Consider the following 16,306-nt stretch of genomic DNA (forward strand, 5'->3'; position numbering starts at 1 on the left):
CCATAGTCTCTCATGGTTCATCTCCCCTTCCGATGTCCCTCCCCTTCATTTTTCCCTTCCTGCTATCTTCTTCTTCTTCTTCTTCTTTTCTTAACACATAATGTATTATTTGTTTCAGAAGTACAGGTCTGTGATTCAAGTCTTATGCAATTCACAGCGCTCACCATAGCACACGCCCTCCCCAATGTCTATCACCCAGCCACCCCATCTCTCCCACCCCGCAACACTCCAGCAACCCTCAGTTTGTTTCCTGAGATTAAGAATTCCTCATATCAATGAGATCATATGATACATGTCTTTCTCTGATTGACTTATTTCGTTCAGGATAATACCCTCCAGTTCCATCCACGTCATTGCAAATGGCGAGATTTCATTCCTTTTGATGGCTGCATAATATTCCATTATATATACCACATCTTCTTTATCCTTTCATCTGTCGATGGACATCTTGGCTCTTTCCATAGTTTGGCTATTGTGGACATTGCTGCTATAAACATCAGGGTACACGTACCCCTATGGATCCCTACATTTATATCTTTGGGGTAAATACCTAGTAGTACAATTCCTGGGTCATAGGGTAGCTCTATTTTCAACCTTTTGAGGAACCTCCATACTGTTTTCCAGAGTGGCTGCACCAGCTTGCATTCCACCAACAGTGTAGGAGGGTTCCCCTTTCTCCGCATCCCCGCCAACATCTGTCGTTTCCTGACTTGTTAATTTTAGCCATTCTGATTGGTGTGAGATGGTATCTCACTTTGGTTTTGATTAGGATTTCCCTGATGCCGAGCAATGTTGAGCACTTTTTCATGTGTCTGTTGGCCATTTGATGTCTTCTTTGGAAAAATGTCTGTTCATGTCTTCTGCCCATTTATTGATGGATCATTAGTTCTTTGGGTGTTGAGTTTGATAAGTTCTTTATAGATTTTGGATACTAGCCTTGATCCTATATGTCATTGGCAAATATCTTCTCCTATTCTGTCAGTTGTCTTTTGGTTTTGTTGACTGTTTCTTTTGCTGTGCAAAAGCTTTTTATCTTGATGAAGTCCCAATAGTTCATTTTTGCCCTTGCTTCCCTTGTCTTTGGTGATGTTTCTAGGAAGAAGTTGCTGCGGCTGAGGTTGAAGAGATTGCTGCCTGTGTTCTCCTTTAGGATTTTGATGGACTCCTGTCTCACATTTAGGTCTTTCAACCATTTGGAGTCTATTTTTGTGTGTGGTATAAGAAAATGGTCCAGTTTCATTCTTCTGCATGTGGCTGTCCAATTTTCCCAACACCATTTGTTGAAGAGACTGTCTTTTTTCCATTGGACATTCGTTCCTGCTTTGTCAAAGATTAGTTGACCATAGAATTGAGGGTCCATTTCTGGGCTCTCTATTCTGTTCCATTGATCTGTGTGTCTGTTTTTGTGACAGTACTATACTGTCTTGATGATAACAGCTTTGTAATAGAGCTTGAAGTCTGGGACTGTGATGCCACCAGCTTTGCTTTTCTTTTTCAACATTCCTGTGGCTATTCGGGGTCTTTTCTGGTTCCATACACATTTTAGAATTATTTATTCCATTTCTTTGAAAAGTGTTGATGGTATTTTGATAGGGATTGCATTGAATGTGTAGATTGCTCTAGGTAGCATTGACATCTTCACAATATTTGTTCTTCCAATCCATGAGCATGGAACGTTTTTCCATTTTTTTGTGTCTTCCTCAATTTGTTTCATGAGTATTTTATAGTTTTCTGAGTACAGATCCTTTGCCTCTTTGGTTAGATTTATTCCTAGGTATCTTATGGTTTTGGGCGCAATTGTAAATGGGATCGACTCCTTAATTTTTCTTTCTTTTGTCTTGTTGTGTCAGAAACTATTAAACTAGAATGCAGCTTTTTTTCTTCAAAAGTTTATTTATGTTTCTCATAAAGTAGAGAGTAAAAACAGAGTGGAAGGACAAGAGTGCTTGTATATCTAGGTTTATGGGCTGGGGAAGTGAGTGCATTCTTACCTGTGGAGATGCAGGAAGCATGGCAATTCACAAAGCATTTATTAATTACCTAACTGGCACCAGACACTGCAGACATTGTGCTGGACATTGTGGTGGGCACAGTGAAGAAACACAAGAACAGTATATATGTTATGGTAGGTACCAGGGAGGACGTGTCACCAATGGCTTGTACCTTTCCTGTTTTAAGCCACCTGCTTATGATAGACACTTATTGACCATGTCTTTCTTTCCACAGTAAGAGCTGAGGGTTCAAATGTAAATTCCCTTGGAAGAGGGAATAACTCTTACTTTACAAAATACATGTGAGAATTAACAATTTGTAAGCTCAGGGACACAGAGGATGGCTCAGAAGCATGGGACACTGACATGACTTAGCAAAGTCACATAGAGTTGGAATCAGGAAAATCCCAATCTCATGTTTATAACCCAGTGTTTTCTCAATAAATTTATACTTCACATTTCACCCACCTATGGGTGTTTATAGGTGGCAGGTATGAGGTATCTGAGGAGCTGGAAAGCATTGTGGAGGAAGTAAGAAATAATTGAAATGAATGTTGAGGCAAGGAGTGCCCAGGACATGCTCCCCAGTTAGTGACTGTTTTTGTGATATGAAATTCAGACTACAATACTTTCATGGATAATTGCTACCTCTTTTTATCCCTTTGTAGGGAATTCAGGCCCCAGGAAAGTGTTACTTCCTGAATGGATCGCCTCACACTTCCCAACAATGTGACTGAATTTATTCTCTTGGGACTCACACAGAATCCACACTTGCAGAAAATACTCTTCGTGGTCTTTTTGTTCATTTTTCTATTTACTGTGCTGGCCAATCTGCTCATTGTCATTACCATCTCCCTCAGCCCCACACTTTCGGCTCCCATGTATTTCTTTCTCACTTACTTGTCCTTTATAGATGCCTCCTACACCTCTGTGACCACCCCCAAAATGATCATCGACCTGCTGTACCAGAGGAGAACCATCTCCTTGGGTGGCTGCCTGACTCAGCTCTTCGTGGAGCACTTCCTGGGAGGATCAGAGATCATCCTCCTCATTGTCATGGCCTATGATCGCTATGTAGCCATTGGCAGGCCCCTGCACTACACGACCATCATGAGACAGGGGCTCTGCCACCTCCTGGTGGTGGTGGCCTGGATAGGGGGGATCCTGCATGCCACCGTGCAGATCCTTTTCATGGTCAACTTGCCCTTCTGTGGTCCAAATGTTATTGACCACTTCATGTGTGATCTCTTCCCTCTGCTGAAACTTGCCTGCAGCGACACCTACAGGTTGGGAATGGTGGTGGCGGCCAACAGTGGGGCCATGTGCTTGCTCATTTTTTCCATGCTACTCATCTCCTACATAGTCATCCTGCCCTCCCTGAAATCCCATAGCTCCAAAGGTCGGCGCAAAGCCTTCTCAACATGTGGCTCCCACTTTACTGTAGTTGTACTCTTTTTTGTGCCTTGTATATTCACCTACATGCGTCCTGTGGTCACCTACCCTGTGGACAAGTTGGTGACTGTCTTCTTTGCAATCCTCACTCCCATGTTAAATCCTATCATTTACACCATGAGAAACACAGAGGTGAAAAATGCCATGAGGAGTTTGTTGAAGAGGAGGATAACTTAGGCTGTTCCTAATGCCAAGGAAAGGATGGTGTATTTAATAGGGAGGGTTATATCTGTCAGACAATGTGAAAGAGAATGGATAAAGTTTGCAGATCACTGACTGAAAAAAACAAAAGTCCCACATACTAACATAGATTAAGCACTTAACAGTGGCTTGGCCTTTGATAGATGCTTTTTATAGGTTCTAATGTACTTTACCAAATCCTCAATGTTCATAGACTCAGGAAAATAGAAAGAACAACTATACATGCCTAGTTTGGTTATTCTAGAGTATGTTTTTCTATAGAGTCTTATGCTACTTTACTAAATTTTTCATATGTACGTTACTTGGATGAAATTGTTTTTTCCATGGGACATTTTTTGCTTCACCTAGGGTACAGCAAACAAGAGAATAGAAATTCTTAGGTAGATATATGTGGAGGGGACAGTTGGGGAGTGAAAGAATGACTGCTGATTTTTTTTAGCCTTATGAATATTCCAAAGCAAAAGGAAGGACAACAACAAAAGGAAGAGAATAATTCATAACCTCTTTCTAGTTTGGGTTTTTTTGGCGCAGAAAATAAACCAAAAATTTTGTTTTTGATTTTTTTTATTATGTTATGCTAATCACCATACATTACATCATTAGATTTTGATGTAGTGTTCCATGATTCATTGTTTGTGTATAACACCCAGTGCTCCATTCAGTACGTGCCCTCCTTAAAACCCATCACCAGGCTAACCCATCCACCCACCTCCCTCCCCTCTAGAACCCTCAGTTTGTTTCTCAGAGTCCATAGACTCTCATGGTTCATCTCCCCCTCCAAAATCCCCCCCTTCATTTTTCCCTTCCTGCTATGTTCTTCTTCATTTTTTTTATTAACATATAATGTATTATTTGTTTCAGAGGTACAGGTCTGTGATTCAACAGTCTTACACAATTCACAGCGCTCACCATAGCACATGCCCTCTCCAATGTCTATCACCCAGCCACCCCATCCCTCCCACCCCCACCACTCTGGCAACCCTCAGTTTGTTTCCTGAGATTAAGAATTCCTCATATCACTGAGGTTATATGATACATGTCTTTCTCTGATTGACTTATTTTGCTCAGCATAATACCCTCCAGTTCCATCCACATCATTGCAAATGGCAAGATTTCATTCCTTTTGATGGTTGCATAATATGCCATCGTATATATATACCACATCTTCTTTATCCATTCATCTGTCGATGGACATTTTAGTTCTTTCCATAGTTTGGTTATTGTGGACATTGCTGCTATAAACATCGGCGTGCATGTACCCCTTTGGATCCCTACATTTGTATCTTTGGGGTAAATACCCAGTAGTGCAATTGCTGGGTCATAGGGAAGCTCTATTTACAACTTTTTGAGGAACCTCCATACTGTTTTCCAGAGTGGCTGCACCAGCTTGCATTCCCACCTACAGTGTAGGAGGGTTCCCCTTTCTCGCATCCCCGCCAACATCTGTCGTTTCCTGACTTGTTAATTTTAGCCATTCTGACTGGTGTGAGGTAGTATCTCATTGAGGTTTTGATTTGGATTTCCCTGATGCCAAGCGATGTTGAGCACTTTTTCGTGTGTCTGTTGGCCATTTGATGTCTTCTTTGGAAAAATGTCTGTTCATGTCTTCTGCCCATTTATTGATGGATCATTAGTTCTTTGGGTGTTGAGTTTGATAAGTTCTTTATAGATTTTGGATACTAGCCTTGATCCTATATGTCATTTGCAAATATCTTCTCCTATTCTGTCAGTTGTCTTTTGGTTTTGTTGACTGTTTCTTTTGCTGTGCAAAAGCTTTTTATCTTGATGAAGTCCCAATAGTTCATTTTTGCCCTTGCTTTCCTTGTCCTTGGCGATGTTTCTAGGAAGAAGTTGCTGTGGCTGAGGTTGAAGAGGTTGCTGCCTGTGTTCTCCTCTAGGATTTTGATGGACTCCTGTCTCACATTTAGGTCTTTCAACCATTTTGAGTCTATTTTTGTGTGTGTTGTAAGGAAATGGTCCAGTTTCATTCTACTGCATGTAGCTGCCCAATTTTCCCTACACCATTTGTTGAAGAGACTGTCTTTTTTCCATTGGACAGTCTTTCCTGCTTTGTCAAAGATGAGTTGACCATAGAGTTGAGGGTCCATTTCTGGGCTCTCTATTCTGTTCCATTGACCTATGTGTCTGTTTTTGTGCCAGTACCATACTGTCTTGGTGATGACGGCTTTCTAATAGAGCTTGATGTCCAGAATTGTGATGCCCCCAGCTTTGCTTTTCTTTTTCAACATTCCTGTCGCTATTCGGGGTCTTTTCTGGTTCCATACAAATATTAGAATTATTTGCTCCATTTCTTTGAAAAGTGTTGATGGTATTTTGATAAGGATTGCATTGAATGTGTAGATTGCTCTAGGTAGCATTGACATCTTCACAATATTTGTTCTTCCAATCCATGAGCATGGAACGTTTTTCCAATTCTTTGTGTCTTCCTCAACTTCTTTCATGAGTATTTTATAGGTTTCTGAATACAGATTCTTGGCCTCTTTGGTTAGATTTATTCCTAGGTATCTTATGGGTTTGGGTGCAATTGTAAATGGGATCGACTCCTTAATTTCTCTTTCTTCTGTCTTGTTGTTGGTGTATAGGAATGCCACTGATTTCTGTGCACTGATTTTCTATCCTGCCACTTTACTGAATTCCTGTATGAGTTCTAGCAGTTTTGGGGTAGAGTCTTTTGGGTTTTCCACATAAAGTATCATATCATCTGCAAAGAGTGAGAGTTTGACTTCTTCTTTGCCGATTCGGATGCCTTTTATTTCTTTTTGTTGTCTGACTGCTGTGGCTAGGACTTCTAATACTATGTTGAATAGCAGTGGTGATAGTGGACATCCCTGCTGTGTTCCTGACCTTAGGGGGAAAGCTCTCAGTTTTCCCCCATTGAGAATGATATTCGCTGTGGGTTTTTCATAGATGGCTTTTATGATATTGAGGTATGCACCCTCTATCCCTATACTCTGAAGAGTTTTGATCAAGAAAGGATGCTGTGTTTTGTCAAATGATTTTTCTGCATCTATTGAGAGGATCATATGGTTCTTGTTCTTTCTTTTATTAATGTATTGGATCACATTGATTGATTTGGGGATGTTGAACCAACCTTGCAGCCCAGGGATAAATCCCACTTGGTCGTGGTGAATAATCCTTTTAATGTACTGTTGGATCCTATTGGCTAGTATTTTGGTGAGAATTTTTGCATCCATGTTCATCAGGGATATTGGTCTGTAATTCTCCTTTTTGATGGGGTCTTTGGTTTTGGGATCAAGGTAATGGTGGCCTCATAAAATGAGTTTGGAAGTTTTCCTTCCATTTCTATTTTTTGGAACAGTTTCAGAAGAATAGGTATTAATTCTTCTTAAATGTTTGGTAGAATTCCCCTGGGAAGCCATCTGGCTCTGGGCTTTTGTTTGTTGGGAGATTTTTGATGACTGCTTCAATTTCCTTAGTGGTTATAGGTCTGTTCAGGTTTTCTATTTCTTCCTGGTTCAGTTTTGGTAGTTTATACATCTCTAGGAATGGTGGATACCTCCATTCCCCCTTATTGGAGCTCTGGCTATTTTAAAGTATCTAATAATACTTTTTCTCCTCCTCAATTCTGCCTGACCTCCCACTACCATCTTCAAAAATTTTGAATTTTGTGTTCTTAGTGATGCTAGAAACACAGAAGATAATTTTTCATGTGGACGCACCAACTTCTTATTGACTACTGTATCACTTTAGACTGGCCTGAGACACATTTTTCTTTCTCATAATTGTACACTCTACACGTTCCTCTGGCAGCTTTGAGCTTTCCCTTGGAAATCATGCAAAACCAAAGCTTTGTAACTGAGTTTGTCCTCCTGGGGCTTTCACAGATTCCTAATGTTCATAAAATAGTATTTGTTTTATTTTTGTTTGGCTACATTGCAATTGTCAGGGGCAACTTGCTAATTGTGGTGACCATCAGCAGCAGCCCAGCACTCCTGGGCTCCCCCATGTACTTCTTCTTGGCTTTCCTGTCCTTCCTGGATGCTTGCTTCTCCACTGTCATTGCCCTCAAGATGATTGTGGACTCCCTCCAAAAGAGGAAAACCATCTCCTTTGGAGGTTGCATGACCCAGCTCTTCGCTGAACACTTCTTTGCTGGGGTGGAGGTGATTGTCCTCACAGCCATGGCTTATGACCACTATGTGGCCATCTGTAAGCCCCTACACTACACAACCATCATGAACTGGAGGCTCTGTGGCATTCTGATGGGTATAGCCTGGATGGGGGGTTTCTGCATTCCATGATACAAATTCTCTTTACTTTCCAGCTGCCCTTCTGTGGCCCCAATGTCATTGATCACTTCATGTGTGATTTGTACCCATTACTGGAGCTTGCCTACACCGACACTCACATCTTTGGCCTTTTGGTGGTCACCAACAGTGGGTCTATCTGCATCATAATCTTCTCTTTGTTGCTTGTCTCCTATGTTGTCATCTTGCTCTCTGAGAACCCATAGTCCTGAAGGGCAGCGGAAAGCTCTCTCCACCTGTGGATCTCACATTGCTATTGTGGTTTTGTTCTTTGTCCCCTGCATATTTGTGTATGCATGACCTCCATCTGCTTTCTCCTTTGACAAAATGGTGGCTATATTTTACACCATACTAACTCCTTGCTCAATCCTTTGATTTACACTTTCAGGAATAGGGAAATGAAAAATGCCATAAAGAAAGTGTGGAACAGACTAATGGTGGTTTGTAGTGACAAATGAAACATTAAAGTTTAAAAAATTATGAAGAGTAATATTCAAATTTTCTAGACAAAAGCTTTGTGTGTTTGGGTGTCTTTTTTTTTTTTTTTTAAGGATTCTAACATAGCTTTAATACAAAGTACTTCACCTAAAATATTTCAACAAACTCTTAATTGGCAGCATCTACGTGTTTTAATGTTCTGAATACCCACAAAGTCTTTTTATAGTTAGACATCACTATTTTACCTAAAGCAAATTGTATTTCTAATTTTTTCTATATTAGAATTTAGTAGTTTCCTTAAGATACTTTTTTTAAACAGCTAACATTGGAAAACTTAAGTTTCCCCATCAGAAATAAAACTCTGGACAATTACTATATTTTTAATATATGCTTTTACAGCATTTCAAAAGCAAAAATTAATTCAAACCAATACCTATAAAAGGAAATAAAAAAACTCAGTTTACTTTCAAGAGTTTGCATATGGCAGAGAGGGCAGGTCACATTTAAATTTTAACAACATAAACTATTGTATAATAAATATAAAATAAAGAAATAGTGATAGCTATTATCAAGGGTGAAGGAATGTAGTTATTGCTGATATTAGATCTTGGTAATAGACACACACATATATATATACATATATATGTATATAAATTCAAATAAAAAATAAAGCCATTGTTTTCAATGCACATTCTCTTTCTTCATTCTCTGCCTCTTCTTCCATTCCCTGCAACAATAAATCTTGCTCTCAGTGATCTGACTTTTAATCATAAAGTATTTCTGATCCCTTTAAAATCATTTATTGCCTCAAATTTGCATTGTATTAGTTGAGTTTATCTAACCAGTGTTTTGGAATTATTCATTGGAAACCTTACCTTAGTAAGATACAAATTTAAATGAGCAGAGTTAAAATCAGGGCTCTGATCAATGCTAAGATGAAGACAGAGGTGGCTCAAACTAGGACAAACCTCAGTTGCATTTGTTCTATTTACACAGTTTCCATGATGGAATGAACATAGTCAAGTGCATTCAGCAAATCCTTTGCTGAAAAGTCTAGTGGTAACCAGCCTTGCTTTGACAGAACCTGGAATCCAGATGTCATGTAGTCCTTTGGTCTACAAGAAATTTAATGAACACTAAAAGTCATTTGACTCAGAGATGAAGAAGCTTCAAGAGATAGTTGACTTGGCTTCTTGCCTTTGGCCATTTCAGGATTTCCTTGGAAACTACCCTCCAAAATTTTCCCACCAGAACTGGAGAGCTTAATCATTCCTTCAAATGTAAGGAGTTCATTTAGGGCTCTTGGACTGGGAAGTTTAATGCAGGGGCTCATTCATTAGCTCTTCTTGTTTTCCAGGCCAAGAAATCTTATGACATTACTGTGCACATCATATGAACATAAAAGAGATTTAGACTTATACTTAAGAGATGTGGATTCTAGGCTCAGTTCTGTTACTAATTAGCTGTGGGAACTTTGTGAGGTGTTTCACCTCTCTGGTTCTCAATTCCTCATGTTTAAGTAGGATTCATAAAAACACATGAATATTTCTTCTGAGCCAGGGATTCCTTCTTTCCTATGTTAGATATTTTAAGATTTACAGAAGTATTTCAAAGGTAGGTCTTCATATTCCCATTTAATTGAGGGGGAAGCTGAGATTCTAAGACTTCATGTGACACACCAAAACCTTCCTCAGGATTCTTCCAGTCCATTTGTAATAAAAGAAGCCAGGTGTTGGGGCGTGATTTTCTCTAAGATGTGTCTGTGAGATACCAGGCCTTGCTGGTTACCACTAAACGTTTCAACAAAAGTGCAAAGCATTGTGCAATATTTGGTGGGATCCTCTCACCTCCATTGCTGTCTCCACCTTCTGTCCTTCCCCTGTACCCTGCATGGCTCACCTCATCCCCAATGAAGGTGTCTTAGCAGACGGTGAGACACCTGGCAGGTGATTCTTGAACCAGTGTGCTGAGTAGTAACATGATTTGCCATGTGGACAGTAATTTTTAATGCAACCTATATCATCTTTAGTAGCTTATAATCATTCACAAGCAGCTTTCTCTCTTGTAAGTGGAAGGACGCATATCTTTTTTTTAAGATTTTGTCTATCTATCATCTATCTATCTGTCTATCATCTATCTATCATCTATCTATCTCTATCATCTATTTATCTATCATCTATCTATCTATCTATCTATCATCTATCTATCTATCATCTATCTATCTATCATCTATTTATCTATCATCATCTATCTACTATTTATTTATTTATTTATTTTATTTGAGAGGAGGTTAGAGAGAGCAAGCAGGGGGAGGAGCCGAGGGAGACTGACAAACAGACTCTGTGTTGAGTGCAGAGCCTGGCACAGGGTCTCATGATCCTAAGACCTTGACCTGAGCCAAATTCAAGAGTCAGAGGCTTAACTAACTGAACCACCCAGGTGCCCCAGGAAGGGCATGTATATTTAAAAATAAAAATAAAATACGGAAGACATGTATTCAAAAATTCTTTCCCTTTCCTTCTTTCCTGTGTTCCTCTCTACATTGACTTAGAAACATATGTAAGATTAGGAATGGGAGAAATGAACATTAATGTTAAAAATAAATAATTGGGGTGCCAGGGTGGCTCAGTCAGTTGAGTGTCTGACTGTTGATTTCAGCTCAGGTCATGATCTCATGGTCGTGAGAATGAACCCTGTGTGTGGCTCCATGCTGGGTGTGGAGCCTGCTTGAGATTCTCTCTCTCCCTCTGCCCTTCCACCTCACAGCTCATGTGCTCTCTTTCTGTCTAAAAAAGATATAAGAAAGAAAGAAAGAAATAGAAGAAGAAAGGAAGGAAGAAAGAAAGAAGGAAGAAAGAAAGGAAGAAAGAAAGAAGAAAGAAAGAAAGAAAGAAGAAAGAAATTTTATTACCAGTTGACTTTTCCTAAGAGAAAATTGTAAATTAAAAAAGTTGAGAAACTTGCTTAACATCACATAGCAGATAATGGTGGGGCTAAGATTCATGTCTGTTTACCTGACTTACTTCATCTATCTGAGCCTTTAACTGGCTTCAGCAATTTTCATGCTTCTACAAGAGATGGGCTTAAGCAAAGCCTATGGAGAAGTGAACAGACTTTCCTCTCCCGCAGTTCACAGTGAGTTGGAGGTAACTAATTGGCCCCAAAGCATGTGTTTGTCCATGGACCATCTGAACAAGGACATCCTTTGGTACTGGGTTGGGAGTAATGGTTTTCCTAAAGATCCTGAGGTTGGAAGCCTGCCTTAGGCATTTACAAACTTGAGTGGTAATTGCCATAAATATGCAATGCTGTAAGAAGAAATCAGTTACCTCCTGTGTTTTCCGAAAGAGCAACTCTGGGAAAAGAGGCAGCTTCAGAGGCATTTCTGTCTCAGAGTGCAGGGATAAGATTCCTTCATAAAGTTTTGGGGAACTGAATTAAGAAAATTCACTTTCTCATGACCCTCTCCCCTGCTCCAACTACACCTTATTGTTTTTGTTTTTGTCTAACTTAGTGCTTCTGGGGAGGAGCTGTGTGATGTATGGCCACATGCAGAGTCTACTTTCTCCATAAACTTTCTACATCCATCACCTCTTGTGATAAAAAACATTGTTAAATCTCAATGAAGTACAGTTTGCATGCTTTATTCAGGCTTCATATGATTCACCTTTTAAGTCAATTGAAGTTGAAGATACAAGAAAATTTACTATATTAGAAGTCATCTATATCCTCATAAGCAAAGAGGTAAGTTTTTCAGTCTGTCTGAGATCATTTCTTCACATTGCCTCTTCAAGACTGACCTGATGGAATCTATACTCAGAGTGTCTTCTAACAAATGATAAAGTTCCTGGACACTATTTTCAGCCATGTGTCTTATCCCTTAACTCTTCCCTCCCTGGTGTCTGCTCACTCTCACTCTCCTCTTTCCTGCTCTGACTGTATTCTGTCTTTGTCCTTTCTTCCTCTTCACCATTACTCATTTGGGTATCTAGTTTTCCCTTTTCCTCACCATGCAGTTTACAGAACCTGATTTTTGTAGTCAGGATAGGGATTTAAGGTATCACTTGGCATCCTTCTCTGATGGCTCAGGATTTTTCTTCTCTTGAATGTAATCTACATGATGATAGGGATTTGATGTTTTATATGCTGTGAAAGATGAATGCTAGAGAGAGATGCTACCTAGTAGCATCCCATTCTAGTTCTAGCCTGACTGTACTGTACCTGGTGAAACTTTCTGTATCACAGCTGAAACTCTGTACATACATTTCTCTGTACATAAAGCAAGGGGCCATACTTACCTTGCAAGAAAATGTGCTGGTCAAATGAAATAACAAAAGAGGAATATTGTTTGAATGAGGTTTAAAGACTTTAGAAGAATAATAATATATAATCTAGGATTGCCTTATTCAATTGTGTGTATTATATCTATATATCTATAGATATATATATTTAATAAAGAACATATTAATATAAGAGATAGAGGCACAAACCTACTGACTGGGAAAAACAAGGGAAGACTATTGGTACCAGTATAATTTGAACTGTAAAATTTCAACCGATAAAATAAAAATTAAGGATTAAGGAAGAGAAAAAGCATGCTCTATTACTGAGATGTCCCCTAGAATCCTTGAGATAGGACAGTCTGGGATTGTGAGGAAATGATGACTGAATTCAGTGATAGAACTCTGATTGGTGGTGTTGATCTCACATAATGTATACATCTTGTAAGTGCTACTTTCTTGTCTTAATCCCACCAAATCTTCTTTTTGCTTATTTAAAATAGAACAAAATAGAACTACATCACCTGGCTTTCATGGTTGTCCATTATCTGCCCCCAAATTTCTCTGTTGCAATCTTTTAATTTAATGAGAGTATAGTTTCTATGGAGATCATCTCTATGTTAACCTGAAGCTATGCATGTTTCTCCCTCTATGATATTTTACTGACTCTTCTCACCTAACTGCTCCTCTCTTCACAGCCAAGCCCTCCCTCCTTTGGTTTCATCCCTTTTTAGGAATCTAATGTTTCTTTTTTTTTTAAAGATTATAATTATTTATGTTTTTCTGAGAGAGTGAGAGAGAGAATGAGTGGGGGAGGTGGCAGAGGGAGAGAATATCCAAGTAGACTCCTGCTGAGTGTGGAGCCTGACAGGGGGCTGGGGGGCTTGATCCGAAGACTCATAAGATCAGGACCTGAGCCAAAACTAAGAGTCAGGTGCTTAACTGACTGAACCATCCAGGTGCCCCAGGAATCTAATGTTTCAAAACAAAGTAATCATTATTTTTTTTCTTTTCTATTTTTTTATAGCTGTCAAGAAACATTGGAACTGTCAATCAGAACTTGTAGTTATAACATCTCTAGTTTATCATACTGCACTAATATTATTTTGGCTGGATGGCAAATATATTTTAAGTTTTATTCAGATATGGAATTTTATTGGGGTAAATAGGTGATTTGAGTCAGTAATTTTAAAATACGTATTTTATGTAGGGAAAGGTAGTATAAACTTATGGAATACTTGAGTTTCAGAGAACTGTGTTGGGAACTCCAGTTTAAAATATTTAAAGCCTTACTTCACTTTGTCATTTTCGAAAATTCTCTGACCAGCCAATTCATAATCAAGGGACCTTTGTACTTTTGGAACCAAAATTCACTTGGTATTATCACATAGAGTTGTAGGTAATTCTTATGTAATGATCTTATCTAGAGGTATGTTATCCTTCCAACGTGGTTGTAAAGAGGTTGAGGATATATTTCTATCCCCCATTACACAGATTACAGATATGAGTATGTACTTAGTACATATTGGTGACTGATTTGATGTTGTTACTGATTCATTGAAGGATTGGTAATTTATCAGAAAGAAAGAGTTTCTCAAAACTCATACTAAAATAAATTCTAGATCATTTGACATCAATATTAAAAGGTACAGAAATATTGTAAGAATAAAGATAAATTGTAGAAATTTCCTAAATTTAAGTAATAGAAGGTAAAATTATGGCCACCATGAACCTGAATTTGCAGAAGTAATTTCTTCTTAAAGCATAATCAAAACAAGATACTCAAGACGTCAGGAATAATAGGTGTTAATTGGTGTCCAAATCAAGAAATGTGTTTTTGTAAGAGGGAGTCTCCAAGTGTATATGTTTTAAAATTATATAAAGATATTATTTTTCTGTAATTGAGACCATATACATCATATGCACATCATACACATAGGTATATACTTAATAAAATATCTATTAGAGTGTCCAATTTCAAATAAAGAAAAAAGCTTCAAGACATTAAAGTGATCTGATCAAGATCATACAGAAAAGTCATTAGTTCTCAGAACGTGGCAGAGCTCACGATCACTTGAGTGCTTTGTTACCCCTGAAAATCCCAGTCCACATAGGAAGACCTTCAGTTAATGCTCATGGTTAAAGCATGGACATCAGCATTAAAAAAAAAAAGTTTCCCAAGTGATAATAATATATGAAAAACTGAGAGCCGTTGGTTTATGTGTTGATGGAATTAGAACTATAAAAGTGGAATTCTGAATCCAGTTTCACTGCTATTGCCAAGTCATTATTTCCCCAATTTTCTCTGCAGATGAACAATTCCTACATTCACTGTAACCATGGAGTTGAATAGCAGTGTGAATGAGTTCATTCTGTTTGGGTTAACACAGAATGTTCTAAAGGAGAAAGTTGTGTTTGTGGTCTTGTTTCTATACCTTGCAACTCTGATGGCAAATTTACTGATTGTGATGACCATAAGATACAGCCGGACACTTGGGAGCCCCATGTACTTCTTCCTTTTCTACTTATCCTTTGCTGATGCCTATTTCTCAACAACCACTGCTCCTAGGTTGATAGTAGATTCTGTATCTGAGAAGATAGTCATCTCCTACAATGAGTGCATGACCCAAATTTTTGCAGTTCGCTTCTTTGGGTGTTTGGAGGTCTTGGTGCTCATCCTCATTCCTTAGATCATTATGTGGCCATTTGTAAGCCCTTGCTGTACACAAATATCATGAGCCAGCATGTCTGTGGTACAATGGTGAATCTGGCATGGGCAGTATCTTTTATCCATTCTTCTTCACAGATTTTCTTGGCTTTGAAAATACCATTCTGTGGTCCCAATGTTATTGATCATTATTTCTGTGATTTGACACCTATGCTGAAACTTGCATGTATGGACACTCATGTAATCAATTTACTCATAATTTTTAGTAGCGGGGCTATCTGCATGGTAAGTTTCATAGCTCTGCTTACCTCTTATATTTTCATCTTACATTCTCTGAATAACCAGAGTGCAGAAGGAAGAAAGAAAGCCCTCTCTACATGCACATCCCACATTATTGTTGTCATCTTATTCTTTGTTCCATGTATATTCACATATACTCATCCTGTAGCTGCATTTCCAGGGGACAAGATGGTGGCTGTGTTTTACACCATTGGGACACCCTTGCTCAACCGTCTGATTTACACTCTGAGAAATGCAGAAGTGAAAAATGCCATGAGGAATTTATGGTGCCACAAATTCTGACTTGTGATGGGAAAAAACAGAGGACTCCATTTTCTAATTCTGTAACAGCTTCAATAAAATTGGATTGATAGAAAACAGAAGATGTTTTCATCCCAACATGGACAATTGAATCTTCTCACAATAGGATGTTTGGAGACAGAGAGCACAGATCCATTTCATTTTGAGTCGATATCACAGAGTGCCACAATATCAAATACAGTAGTATTTGTGGGAAGATAAACCCACTCCTCCCTTCTGCTGTCTGCACAGCAGCTTGTGAGCCAGCTTCTGTTGTATCTATTGCTTTACATCCCTCCTTTGTACATTATTCTGGTTTGTGTTTCTCTTTCCCATGGTTTTGACCTGGGTTGAGAAATTGGCCCTTAATTTTGACTGACCTATTTTGTTGGCAAGTCAGTTTTTTTA

General features: G+C 38.8%; 2 protein-coding genes and 1 pseudogene across 2 annotated transcripts; all 3 read left to right on the top strand.

Moving 5' to 3' along the window:
- The first annotated feature begins 2,693 nt into the window (after positions 1-2,693).
- On the top strand, positions 2,694-3,620 carry LOC116638820 (olfactory receptor 140-like). Its single transcript, XM_032414946.1, has one exon. It carries the CDS (start codon positions 2,694-2,696, stop codon positions 3,618-3,620), a length of 927 nt encoding a protein of 308 aa, XP_032270837.1.
- Positions 3,621-7,459: 3,839 nt separating this feature from the next.
- On the top strand, positions 7,460-8,406 carry LOC116638869 (annotated as a pseudogene).
- Positions 8,407-14,990: 6,584 nt separating this feature from the next.
- Positions 14,991-15,901, top strand: LOC116638631 (olfactory receptor 4C11-like). Its single transcript, XM_032414740.1, is given in 2 exon segments — positions 14,991-15,330; positions 15,333-15,901. Coding segments are annotated over 2 exon segments (909 nt in total).
- The last annotated feature ends 405 nt before the right edge of the window (positions 15,902-16,306 follow it).

Source organism: Phoca vitulina, unplaced genomic scaffold, assembly GCF_004348235.1.
Source record: "Phoca vitulina isolate PV1807 unplaced genomic scaffold, GSC_HSeal_1.0 scaffold16, whole genome shotgun sequence".
Lineage (NCBI taxonomy): Eukaryota > Metazoa > Chordata > Mammalia > Carnivora > Phocidae > Phoca > Phoca vitulina.